A 13,782-nucleotide genomic window follows, 5' to 3' on the forward strand; every position below is an offset into this window, starting at 1 on the left:
CTTTAAATGACATAGTTTTTATTTAGTAGTCTTAAGGAGCAAGGCCTAGTATCCAGCTACTAAAGCTTTTTGACTGACACAAAACTACTGCCCCTGGGGAGCTGACTCCTGTTCTTGTATGGTCGATGAGATAGATAAGAATGGTGTTTACATAAAGTTTTACTATATTTTAAAATGTAGTACAGGACAGAAGTGATGAGGTCCTAAAACTTGGGTGGTAACCATGTTCTTGGTGGAGAGAACAGGAATGGATACAACAGATACTAGGGAACTGACAAGACTTAACAACTGATTAGATCTGGGGTATAAGGCAGACAGAGAAATTAGTTTCCAAGGGTATGAACCTGGGTGACTACAAAAATGATAGTGTCCTTAGCAGAAATAGGAAATTTGGAAACTAGAGGAAAAAATAATGGATTCTATTTTAGACACATTAAATTTAAGAATTTAAGTGAGACATCCAAAGGAATCCAGAAGGCATTTAGTGATGGGGCAATGAAATTTTGGAAAATTGAATATGTAAGTTTGGTTAATCACTAAATAGACATGGTTAGGAATTAAGTTCATATATCTTACTAAGAATAAGCCCATGAGAATTCTTGGGACATACCAAATGGTGCAGAATAATCCAGAAAAATAAGACTTAAGAATTCATCAGAAGCAATTTCACAAAACTTCAGGGAGAAGGGAGTGGCCATGAGTGTCTGGAAATGCAGAGACAGAAAATTCAGTGGATTTAGCAAATGAGATCATCAGTAGTCTTTGAGAGAGAATAGCTTTAGTTGAGTGATGGGATAGAAAATACTGCAAATGAATTAAGAAAATGAACAGAAGTTGAAATGATGTAAAACTACGTCTGGGCTTCGGCCAAGTTCAGAAGAAAATATATAAGATAATAGCTTGATTCAAAGGCAGAGACAAGTGGTTTCTGTTTTATTACGATGGGCAGTAGCTAGGCATGTTTGTAATCAGCAGACAAAGCCAATTCATAGGTTGAAGAAAAATGGGATCCAGCTACAGAAGACCTTTGGAGCAAAGGAAGAGAATGAAAAAGATAGGAGATTTAGAGTGAGGAAGAAGGCATTAAGAATGGTCTCAATTTAAAGTAGGAACCGGATGGACATTGTGGAGATAGGCTGGTGTAAAGGGCTTTAGAGGAGGAGGTTTATTTAGAACAGGTACTATGGAGAATGTGATAGCTAATCAAGTCAGAACAAAAAGATTATTGGGAGGGCTTAGTTGAGATTAAATAATCCAATCAATTTGTAGTAATCCTAGTTGGTATGGTTTTATAACTTCCCCTAGCAGGATTTAGGAGTATACAGAAAGGAAATATCAACTTAATGGATACTTAAAGCATCATGATTTAAAGTGGGGCACAGTGGCCAGAGGTGGTGTAATGAACCAGTTAAGCAATTAGCACAGTGACTAGTATTTGCCATGAAGACAGTGGTTTAGAATTGGTATTAAAGATACAGGGAGAGAAAGGATATAAGTTAAGGTCTGACAGAATTTCATGTTTCAAAATCAAATAGAACACTTGGGGAATAGAGTTTTCATCAAATATCTTAGTGTGGAAAACCTAGGTCTAATGATTTAAGACTAAATAAACTAAGCAGGTCAAAGTAATTTTACATCTATTGTTAAGTCTTATTTAATGGTTACCCATTTAAAGAGCAATGCTGAACAGAAATGTGAAAAATACAACAATTTATTAATCCTCTACATCAGAAAAAATCATGTCACATTTAACAAAATTAGTTAACATCAAGTCACGAGGTAATTATGAAGATTTAATGATAAAAATACATGTCTTCTGTGCTTTGGTGAAGTTTCAGGAGCTGTTCTGCCCTTTTCTTGTAAACATCATCTCGGGCATTTGATTTGCAGTGCCAACTTTCACATTCGGAAGGGAAAGAGAGAAGGCTTCAATATGGAGTCAAGGCAGTTTTCTCCCAATGGTAATCACATCATTGAGCTGTGCACAGAGCATCTTCAATTGGCAATTAAGTGATAACCTGCAGTACTGACAGACCTCTACGAAGGATGTGCTGTTTTCCTCCAATGTCCTTGTATTACATGTTCTTGCTAATTAAAGAAAAAAAAAGGGAACACCTTGTTATCAGTCTGTTTGATGACAGAGCACTAAGATTTCTCAGGCTTACAGTCAAGAAGATCTAGTTCACTTAACTAGAGTGGCCAAGTCACTGAACCTATATCTGCCTCAGTTTCCTCATCCACAAAATGATCATCGCACCTACCTCACCACTGTTGGGAGAGTAAAATGAGTTACTATATGTAAGACTGTAAATCTTAGAAGTACCATCATATCCATGCTAGTTGTTATATGTTTCAGAAACATTTATCTACTTGTGATTTCATCTCAGGAAGCTCACAGTCCATACAGACAAAAATTGGTGACAAGTAGTAAAAGCTAACTTTAATGGGGAAAAAATTACTTTAAGGATATATTCATTTTTTAAAATGATCCAGCAGTTGATAAATTTTCTAACAGTTAAAGTTTAACAAAAATATTAACACATACACAGGTTACTGTTAAAATAAAAGTTCATAGGATTTTAAGACTTAGAAAGCACTTTTCCTCTAACACTAAAAGCAGGTGCAAGTACCACTAGTGTGTGTATCATTTTAGAGATATTAAACTAAGGCTGAGAAAAGCTCAGTGGCATGATGAGAACCAGGAGTTAGAATTCTGGCTTCAGCCAAGCCTTTCAGTAATAACAGCTGACTGCTAACAAAGCTGTCCTTACAATCGCCCTAAAACTTCATTGGTACGTAGGTTATCTCCATTTTTTACAGATAAGGAGACACAGTTCTAGTAAGTGCTAGTCCTTAAAAATATCACAGCTATCTCAATAATAAGGAAAGGAAGCCCTTGGTATTACTAGAATACACATTAGCAGAAAGTTGTAAAATTATTTATATTTATGAACATGCCTGACGGTCTTGTGATTGGGATACTTCAGACAGAGCAGAAGTGTACCAGAAGACCAAACGCAAAAACTGGAAAACCAGCTGTACTGTTTGGCACTCTCCTTGGAAAGGCCTTCCCTTTAATGCTGAGTTAAAGCACTAGGCTAAGCAGGAGTCCTGTTTCTAAACTTTCTTTCATTGCACTTTCACTTAGAGAAGAGTTCTGCAAACCAGAACCCACAGGCCAAATCTAATGATTTGGGAGCTAATGATTTTACATTTTTAAATAAAGTTTTATTGTATTTCAAAATACCTTAGAAAAAAGAATTAAACTCATACTGCCATTAGATCTAGAACAAAAAGGTGATGATACTGATAATGCGCTTTATAAAGATTTTGTTGAGGATAAAGAATTTCACCATAATAAAGCCCTAAAACAAACACAATATTGTACCACTATATAGAGTCTTTCTCTCCAAAAGTATCACATACCTTTGCTTCAGGAACTTGAGATTTGTTGTGAACTTCCAAGGACAGTGCATCATTTTCTCGACAATAGCTCTCTGTTCCTATTCCAATTGTATCAATAATACTGCTGCCACAAGTCTGTGTATTATAGCCACTATCCACCTGAGAAGAATGTTAAAAGAAAAGTCACCTAAGAATTAAATTGCAAACTCTAGATTTTTTAGATAAACATCACAACATACATGATCTTGGAGAACCTTGAAAGTATTTTAAAATTTTAATACATCTCTAAGGAACCTTAAACATATGCTTAAAATTTAAACTATGAGTGAATTTCATCAACTGTTAATAATTAGTACTATACATCAATACTGTAATATGCAATAAAATTATGCCAAAATGAATAAAATAAGCATGACGAGTATAAGCATGACGAGTATAAAGTAGCAAAACTGTAGGGTAAGATTAAAAAAAAAACTTAACAGTTCTCAGAATATACCCTTCAGTGAGCTTGGTTCCCTTTGAAGCTGTCACATTTGAGGGAATATGCATTTTTGCCAATAATGCTGGCATTGTTAAAAATGAAAATGAAATCTTTTGCACTATCATTTACAGACATGCCACTCCAGAAAAGTTGTTTCTCTATAATAAGAATGAGGGATCTCATTCTTGGGAGGTGACCTCAGTTCAAATCCCATCTCAGATACTGGCTGTGTGACCCTTGGCCAGACTTACCCACACAAGTAACCCATTCAGATGAAGTCTAGCAGCTGCCTACCATGCAATGGTAGTGAGTGTCCTCAAGGGGAGCTCCTTATATACCAATGAAATTACAGGTCTACATCTCACTGTATTATGCAAGTCATTCCCCTTAGAGATCATAATGGACTTAATGACTTGGGGCTATGTACGAAAATCAAATGCCCTTAAGGAACAAAAATCCGTTGTATCTAAGAATCATCAAAAGAATGTGTTACAGATTCCCAAAGGGGCCACCTTCCAAGAGAAAACATTCAGCTGTCAGTGTTTCAGCATGTTTGGGTAGTTTTTAAAGACTGCTATATTTTATAATTAAATCTAGCAACTAAGATATAAAAAGCTCATCCACTGGCAAACATACATAATTTAATCTTTTTATATCAAACGTTAGCACTCTAAGACTAAATACAAATTCTTAACTTCAGAGTTGGACGAAATCAGAGGTCATCCAGTACAACAGACAACTCAATAAGGATTCCTCTCCACAACATATCAACCACAAGTAGTCATCCAATCCCTGTTGGACATTGCCAATGATTGTTTTTTAGCAGTACTAGGGAAAAAATGCTAGAAAACTTTTTTGAAATATGCAACCATTAAAGTGCATGCCACTTTCAACTGCCAGCTTCTCCAATGTGGCATAAATCTACATAGGACAGAGAAGCAGGAAGAGGATCAAAACCTGTTCGTTTCACAAAATAAATGGAACCAGGGACAACTAAAGTACCAATGTTCTCCATCTGAAAAAATGTCTAAAAGCAATGTTCAGCAAGATCCTAAATTTTTCCCACCAAAAGTAACTTTCTTTTTGGCCAGAACCTCTGGCCACACAGAAAGTAATTCTTAATACCCTCTGCTTCAGTTAAACTATTAATTTTCATTATATAGTTCAGTACATATATATACATATATATGTATATATTAAAAAGCTGAAGATACAGAGCTTTGAGAACCTACCCATTATTCTTAAAGATCTTTTTTATTGAATAAGCTTAGTTCAATTTGCTACCAACACTGCCCAATATTTGTCTTGTTCAAATCTGCAGTATAATACTGTATTATAAGAACACTGTTTTCTGTTATTATGGTGTTAGTTGTTGCATACAGAAACCATATTTCCACTGGGGGGTCAATATATTTATACTGGCTGCTAAGGATACACTGATATATTTGCTATGTAGGAATAATATTCCACCTTGGGTTACTTTGAAATTAGATATCTGGTCACGATAGGCAGTAAAGGGTAGAAAATAGAATCATGACATAATATAATATAATAGCTTAAATCCTCAGAATGTTTGGAATCTTAGGTAAGGGTTTCAGAATTCAGTTCTAAAATTAAAGCAACCCTGACTAAGATGAGAATGGTGGTGGTTACTTATAAATAATTACAATCATAACTCAGGTGAAGTATGCTGAGAAAAATCTAGAACAAAGAAGACCTATAGTTAAATTAAGGAATAGATGTGTTTCTGATGAGTTATTATCTACAAAACAAAATCAGACGTTTTCCTGGGGCTTTAGATCTGAATTTATAGAAAGATCATTGAATGGTAGAGCTAGAAAAAATTTAAAGATGGCATCTAGTGGATGCCATCTTTACCGATTATGAAATAGGCTAGAAAAATGAAGCCATGACAATTCTCATGGCATATAGCCCAGTATTTTTCAAATATACTACAGCTGCCTAACCCTTCTAGGAAACTAAAGATTAATTTCTGCAAGAAAAATTTTAGTCTAGGATTTTTTCTTTTTAATCTTCAATTAAGAATGCAGTAAACTGCATTTTCCCCTAAATCACAGAAATTATTAATTCTATTTCCTAAGATAAGGTTTTAAAATAAAAATACCATACCAGAAACTGCATTTCCTTAGGGCAAGATTCACTTAAGAGAAAGATGCATCCTGAGAGGTTGCCTGCACCTTTAAAGGTAGACTGTAGAGACCAAGCAACATGATATCCTTCCTGACCTACCCTTCCTCTATCATACTATTTTCTTTTAAAACCTAAGGTCAAAAACGCAACTGACCTTTCTGGTGTTGTTTTATTGCCTAATTAAGAGAACATGAGGACCCTTATTACTTTACTAAAGGTTCTCATGCTATTATAAAGGCAGACTAGTGTACTGGATGGAAATCTGGGTCTGGATTCAGTTAAGAAATGGGTTCAAATCCTAGCCTGAACCCTTATTAGTCTATGATCCTGAGAAAGTCACTTAATTTCCATGTCTCTAGCCTCAGGAACCTCCATCAGCCTTGGACACACTTGCTATTTCTCTTTGTGGAAAGCATTCCACTGTTCAAATCACACATTTTTTGTTTTTAAAGGGCTCAGAAATGAAATAACTTATTTTGGATTTCATTAAGAGTACTACAAAAATCTAACAATTTACCATAGATTGAAACCATTTACCATAGACAGCACTCCAACATCATGGGCTTGGGAGCTGGAAGGGACTTTAGACAACACCTATTCCAAATTCCTCCTTTTATAAATGACAAAACTCAAGCTTGGAAAGGTTTAAGGGTTTTCTCAAAGTCCCCAAACTCTTAGAGGCAGTCAAGATTCAAAGTCAAGTACTTGGCTCACCCACTGAAATGAAAGCAACAGACCTTTCTGGGGAGTTATCAGTCCATGACGTAAATTTCATACAGTCCAAACTACTCATTTTATAAACTAGGAAAATAAGGCCAGAAGAATTCAGGTGACTCTGTGATGGTAAGGGCAGCAGGGTTATTCCCTCTGTCCACAAATTAGTTCTTTCTCCAATGGGTATTTTAGCCCAATGAAAGCTGACGAAGAGTGCACCCACCCAGCTAGGTCACAGTATGTGGCAACAACCCTGCTGACCTCTAACATAGGCCATTTCTGTAAAGAAGTGAAGGCGTGTCGTTTGCATGCCTGTGCTCCTGGGTAACTCCATGTTTTGCAGCATGGACTGGCTAACCTCAGTAACAGGGAAAAGCTGGTTTTATGAAAGGGGGAAGACAAGATGAGCTTCTCTGAGATGGTCATAGTCCCGTGGTCACATGGAGAATTAACAGTATCAATAAGATGTATAGCATAGTGCTCACCAAGGAGCAGACTACATGGTATATTCCAGGTTTCAAAAGATTTTGGAATATTTTATTTTGAGTTTATAGTGTTACAGTAGCAATATGAAATCACTTTTCTTTCTAAATAGATTCAGAGAAGTAGTGAAAGAAGAATATGTGCTTGATGCTTTAAATGAAGGCAATGGAAAATATCAACAAATAAGTTGAAATGATTTCTAATGCCTTACCTGAATGCTGCTGCTTTCACAAGGAATGACACTGCTTTCTGCAAGAGGTGACATACACATATGAGAGCTTTCAATACTGAAAGCAATACCTGTCATAAATCCAGTCACTGGTAAACTCCCCTTACCAACTGTATCCTTAACCCAAATGTTTTCATCTGCTATCTCCACAGGATCAACCATGTCTACAGAGTTATTCTCCTTTTCACCCTCAATATCTTGCAACAATGCCAATTCTTTCTCACAAGCACTGGATTTATCTTTTGTAATAGACATAGTAGCCACAACTAAATGTGTGCCGTGTGCAAAAGCATCCCCATCTCGCTGTCGCAGGTGTACTCCAGCAGTATCCATTGGTGGTAAAGAGGCATCTGTGGGAGGAGCATTTTCTTTTTCTTCTTCTTCATTATGATGCTCGAGAGTAAAAGGGATTCGAATAAGTGAAGTACGGTACTGAGTACCTCCATTGCACTTCCCAAGTCTCATAGGAGACCAATTTTTAATTGGAGAACAGCCATCTATATATGGACTTCTGGTACAGGAGTTGGTAATGCCATTAGAATTTGGAGCAGATGGCACATCAGGAGAACGAAAGGTAAACTTCCTTGGTTCTAAAGATGAAAAAAAAGAGATATAACACACACACACACAAATGAGTTTAGAAAATGTATTACTTACATATTTATGATACCAATTAAAATTCTTAGTTATTAGGAACTTCCATTTCTGGAAAACTAGCTCCCTACAGTTAGAGTAATTATTTAACTGTTACTGCTCAAAAAGAGTATGACTCTATTGAATAATAAGGATCACTTGTACCATACTGTTCTCAATCAGACAAGTCAACACCAAGAAAAATCTTTTAAGAAACAATATGGTTCAAATTAATATAATAAGAGATTGTGCATCTCATTATTTTGTTATCAGATAAATAGTAAAAAGCTCATAATTTCAGCTTCTAAGTATAATAAAAACAAAAACACAACCTGCATAATTTATCTCACCAGAATGCTAAAACTTTAAATGCAGAAAATAAACTTTTGATCACTTTTAAACTAGGTGTAAAATTTCAGGGAAGAAGGCATGTTTGATAATAATCCTTTATAATATAATCCCACCTGAAATACCTTCTTTGCTGATTTTCTTTCAAAAATGTAAAATATGCTACATGAATGGAATTGTATCTAAAACTACAGTGAATATTTTAAACTGTTAGAAAGATTTTTAACCTAAACTTCAGATTTTTAGAAATGTAGAGCTCATCTAGGAGGCTCCACCCATAAAAATATACGAAAATAATTACAATTCTATCTACATCAAACACATTTTAATACTTCCATGTTTCATAGTATCTGTAATTTCAATAGTATGGAAACATCCTACACCCACACAGATCTAACCTTTTAAGGCCTTACAGATCTGCGTTAATTGTTGTGGTCAAAAAAATTAATTCTAGCAGTAAGTCTCTCCCAACTTTCTAGGGTGGCCTTTTGTCATCAGGGCTATAATGAAAGCATGTGCAGCTTGGTGAGATCTGCCAAATCTTGATTCCATTCCATATCCTTCAAGAACCCCAGGCCACTTTTATGTCATGATGAAATAATTGAGTAGGACTGTTAAAAAAAAAGCCTCATTTTATATTTAAGACAAACAAACAAAACCCTGCAGACATACCAGAGAGTGGTGTTTTTCCTATCTGAAAAGCAATTGGAGAGAATGCTGGGGAAGCAATAGTTGTAGGGGGGTGCTGTGGAAATGAGGGACTCGTGATGCTTTCCAAGCTGTATTTTCTTGTACCTCCCCGGATAGGACTGGAGGAAAACTGGCCCTATGATTAAAAAAAAAAGTTCATATAAAAGAAAAGAGATCATTTATCTATCAATCAACCAACATGCATTCATGAAGTACCTACACACTTAGGCTACAAAGAAAAAACCGTTCCTGCCTTCACAAAGCTTACAATCTATCACGGAAGACAACATGTATAGAAATAAATATAAGCAAAATAAATGCAAAGTCCTTTTGGGGAAGAGAGCATGAGAACCTGGGGCTAGAGGGGGTGGAGAATCAGGGAAGAGCTGAATTTGCTGTCATCAGTCAATGACTATTTATTAGACACTTACTATGTGCCAGGCACCGGAGATAGCAAGGCAAGTAACAGTCCTAGCCCTTAAGGAGTTCATAATAAACAAGCTATAGAAGAGAAAACTAAGAAATAATCAAGTACTAGAATTAAAGAGAAAGGTTTCTTGAAGGAGATGGAATTTTTGCTGAGACTTAAAGGAACCCAGGGAAACCAAGAGACAGAAATGAGAGAGAGCACTCCAGGCAAAAGGGACACCAAATGAAAACGTCCAGAGCCAAAATATGGAGTGTCTCGTTTGAGGCACAAGGAGGCTAATATAACTGTACTGAATAGTACAGGGTGGGGAGAAGAAGAATAAGAAGCTTGGAAAAGGAGGAGGGGCTGAGTTTTGAATACCAGACAGAAGATTTTATCCATGATACTGGAAGTTTAAATGGAAGTTTATTGAGTTGGGGTATATGTGTGGGAGGAGGTTGATATAGTCAGACCTGTGCCTTAGGATAATCAGGCTGTTGCAATAGTTGAGGTGTCAGATGAGGCATCAAGGTGCTAGAAGTATCAGAGGAAAGAAGTGGGCATACTTGAGAGGTGTTACAAAAATAAAATTGACAGGCCTTGGCGAAAGATTGGATATGGGAAGGTTCGAGTATAGAATCAAAGATGAAACCTATGTTGTGAGCATGGGGACTAGGAGGGTGGTGGTACCCTAGACAGTAACAGGGGAGTCTGGAAGGAATTTAAGAGCAAAGGTTCTAAGCTCAGTTTTCGATACACTGAGTTTATGTCAGGTTGAGATGTCTGAAAGACAGCTGGAGATGTAAGACTGGAAGTCAGCAAATAGATCAGGGCCAGATTAGTAGATCTGCAAATCATTAGCATAGATAATAACTGAATCCTTACCAGCTGATGAAATCAACATATAAAACAATACAGAGGGAGAACTGAATCCAGGAGAGACCTGGGGAACACCCATAGTTAGTGGGCATGACTTGGATGAAGATCCAGGAAAGGAGGCTGAGAAGGAGCAGTCAGATAGGAGAACCAAGAGAAGCTAGTATCATGAAAACCACCAGAGAAGAGAATATCAAGTATATGAAGAAAGTAACGTCAAAGGCTAAGAGGTCCAGAGGATTGAGAAAAAGGCCACTGGATTTGGCAGTTACGCCCCTGGTGACTTGGAAGGACAGTTCTGGTGAATGAGGAGGTTTAAAAGCCAGACTGCAGAGGGAAGGAAAGAGTAAGAAGAAAGGAAGTAGAAGCACTTGTTGTAAACAGCCTTCTCAAGTTCAGCCACAAAAGGCAGGGATAATACATGGGATAACAGTTAGCAGGGAAGGATCCATCAAGTGACTTTTTTTAATGAGGGTTATTTGTAGGTAGTGGAAAAGGAGTCAGTAGACAGGGAGAAATTAAATGTAAGTGAGAGAGTGCAGATGATAAAAGAGGCAGTCTGAGGGAGGAGAGAAGAGGGAATGGAAAGGCCATCTAATCAAGGAAGACAGGCTAAGAAGGAAAGCGACACAAGGTGATAAAAGATAAGGAAAAGGGAGAAGAGGGGGCTCTTGGCAAATGACCATTTTTTTTCCTATAAAATATGAGCAGAGAGGGAAGTTGGAGGGGAAGCCATGGGAGGTTTGAGGAGAGATGAAAATGTCTGAAACACCCACCATGTTGAGTGGGATAGTATGTTAATTAGGGAGGTGTAAAAAGATTGCCTAGTGGCAATGAGGGCTCAGTTGAAGATATGTAACAAATTTGCAGTGAATTCAGTCAGGATGGTTGTGTGATCTTCACCTTCCTTCTAAGCAAGTATACAAAGGCAAAGGCAGGGGATGATGAGAATGATCTAAGTCTGAGGTCTGGCAAAGCACAATCGGCAATGTCAGTGGAAAGTGGGACTCGAGAAGAGGACAGTGCAGAGGTGTAGGAAAAGAACAGGGTCTGGAACTGGAAGGCAGAGGGAGAGATGAAGTGCTAATAGACGGTGCATGGCTAAGGTAATTTTAGAGGTTATCAACATGGCAGTGGTGCACGTGTGAGTGTTGGCAAGATCACAAACAAGCCCATGTCTGTGTGTGACTGAGACAGTGAGGGAAAGAAGGTCATGGGAAGTGAGTAAGCTGAGGAACTGGGAGGTCAGGATGTTTGAAGGAGCATCAATATGTCTGGAGAAGTCCCCTAGTGTGAGGGTAAGTGTTGCGGAGGAAAGACAGCCAGCCAGACACTGAACTCACTGAGGAAGAAAAGGGAGTGTCCTGGAGGTCTGCAGTCAACAGCTATCAGGATTGTGACTGGCAGTCGTTATAGACTGCATGAACCTCAAAGGAGGAAAGGTTACTGAGTCCTGGAGATAATGAGAGAACCTTGAAATAGCAATGGGGTTGAAGGAGTATTTCAAATCTCTCACTTCAAGCAGTGAAAAAGCAGGAGGGAGTGAGGTCTCTGAAAGAGGCAGAAGACAGAAGTGAGAAAGGAAAAGGTTGAAGATGAAAGCAAGATTTTTGCCAGTGAAGCAGGCATCCCAGAAGGCCCAGGGGAAGGGGGTGGGAGTGGGGGTAGCTTCTAGGTAGACCAGAGGAGTAGCAAAGTTGAGAGGAAAAATAAAAAAAAAAAGAAAAAAAATATAATTGACCAGCTGGGGTTTGCATGATGACCTGTGGGGCTTCAGAATCACCAGAATGGGTAAGTTATGACAGAGACTTTGTTGACCATTAAGAGAAAATTTTAGAAACAGATTATCAATGTCAACATTATGAACTAGGAAATCGATATGAGGTGACAGTGCACACTAGGTATGATGGGAATTGTAATTTCTGCAACATATGGAAACTCCTTCCATCAATGCAGATCAGCATAATATACAGAACTTATCTAGGACACTGAAAGATTAAGTGACTTGTCAATGGTTACCCAGCTAGTATGTGTTAAAAGGTAGCACTTCAACTCGGGTCTTCATGACTCCAAGCCCAGCCTTCCACCCACTATACCACATCCACATACTGCCTCTCTCACAATAACCAGACAATGTCACTAGTGACTGTAGTATCTGACACAACCCCACCACTAAGAGGCTTTACACAACCTTCAGGTGAAATGAACTCTGTAGAGGAGATTGTTCAAGGATTTTCTGGGAAATTCCCAGTAATGTAATGTGATGTTCCCACCAGGAGAATGTGATTTAATGACACAGACTTTCATTTTTGTATTCTCAGAGTCTAACACACTACTGTATAATAGATGATTAATAAGTATTTGTTCAATAAAGGAACAAAGTGACCTGTGTGAAAATAAAGTTGATCAAAAAATTTTTTTAATGTGTTAGATACACAAAGATAGTACTGTATTCCTTAGGAAATTAATGAAAAAGCATTAGTTAAGCACTTACCGAGCTTGGTGTTTCCACGGGGCTCCTACACCTAACTGGGGATAAATCTATTGAATAAAGGACTTCAACTGATGCTGGAGCATTACTATATGGACTCTTGGGAGAAGTTGGAGACAAGGATTCAGACATACTTCCATTTCCATCTAAAAACAGTTTTCTTCTTAGAGATGAAGAACTGAGGTTTTCTTGAGATTGGTCAGCAAATTCATCTGCTCTGAAATATTCCCCTACATTAATTTAATAGATGATTAAAGGTTTGAAAAACAAAAGGGCCAAGTTTTTAGGGGGGATTTTTGTTTAATATGAGTAAGATAGCGCTGTCGGGTACATACTTGATTCTTATGAATTAAAATTATGGGTTTCAGTCTGTGGCAGTTTGATAAAGACCTTTCCCCTCTGAAAGGAGGTATTTAAACACAACATTTTGATTTATAAAGGAGCAAACAATACATAAAAATCTAACACCTAAAATGAAAATCTAAATAAATATAATACTTACCCAACAGTTTTTCTAAATTAAAATCCACAGGGAGAGACAACAATGTCTGACAAGCAACTGCAAAGGATAAATAAATAAGGATCAGAAGAGTACGTAACACAGCCATGTCACAAGCCCAGCAGCTCTCCTCAGCAGGAGTTTTCCACAAAGAAGTTAGCACAAGCATTATCCCTAGGAAATACTATTTGCTGTACAGAGTTCCACAATTCTAATAGTAAGGTTCTGAACTTCCCTGCTGAACCAAGAAATTCTTCAGGCCTCAAGAATGTTCCACTGCTCACTGTAGGAAAGAACCATTTGGTGTCCTGAAGACACTTAGTCAGCAGGGGATCCCAGACAGTCCCATTTATTTCAAATTTGGTTCTGATAT

The 13,782-nt window shown here is 37.5% G+C and overlaps 1 protein-coding gene across 2 annotated transcripts in view; it reads right to left on the reverse strand.

Moving 5' to 3' along the window:
- Positions 1-1,693: 1,693 nt before the first annotated feature.
- Positions 1,694-13,782, reverse strand: part of BORA (BORA aurora kinase A activator) — a 37,352-nt gene continuing 25,263 nt past the window's right edge. For both annotated transcript variants that reach the window (XM_072622314.1, XM_072622313.1), the window contains 6 exons: positions 13,413-13,469; positions 12,914-13,140; positions 9,117-9,270; positions 7,446-8,053; positions 3,427-3,564; positions 1,694-2,088 (listed from right to left, as the gene is read on the reverse strand). In XM_072622314.1, coding sequence (XP_072478415.1) covers positions 2,038-2,088; positions 3,427-3,564; positions 7,446-8,053; positions 9,117-9,270; positions 12,914-13,140; positions 13,413-13,469 — 1,235 coding nt within the window. In that variant the 3' untranslated portion in view covers positions 1,694-2,037. The remainder of the gene's footprint in view (positions 2,089-3,426; positions 3,565-7,445; positions 8,054-9,116; positions 9,271-12,913; positions 13,141-13,412; positions 13,470-13,782) is intronic.

Source organism: Notamacropus eugenii, chromosome 6 (genome assembly GCF_028372415.1).
Source record: "Notamacropus eugenii isolate mMacEug1 chromosome 6, mMacEug1.pri_v2, whole genome shotgun sequence".
Lineage (NCBI taxonomy): Eukaryota > Metazoa > Chordata > Mammalia > Diprotodontia > Macropodidae > Notamacropus > Notamacropus eugenii.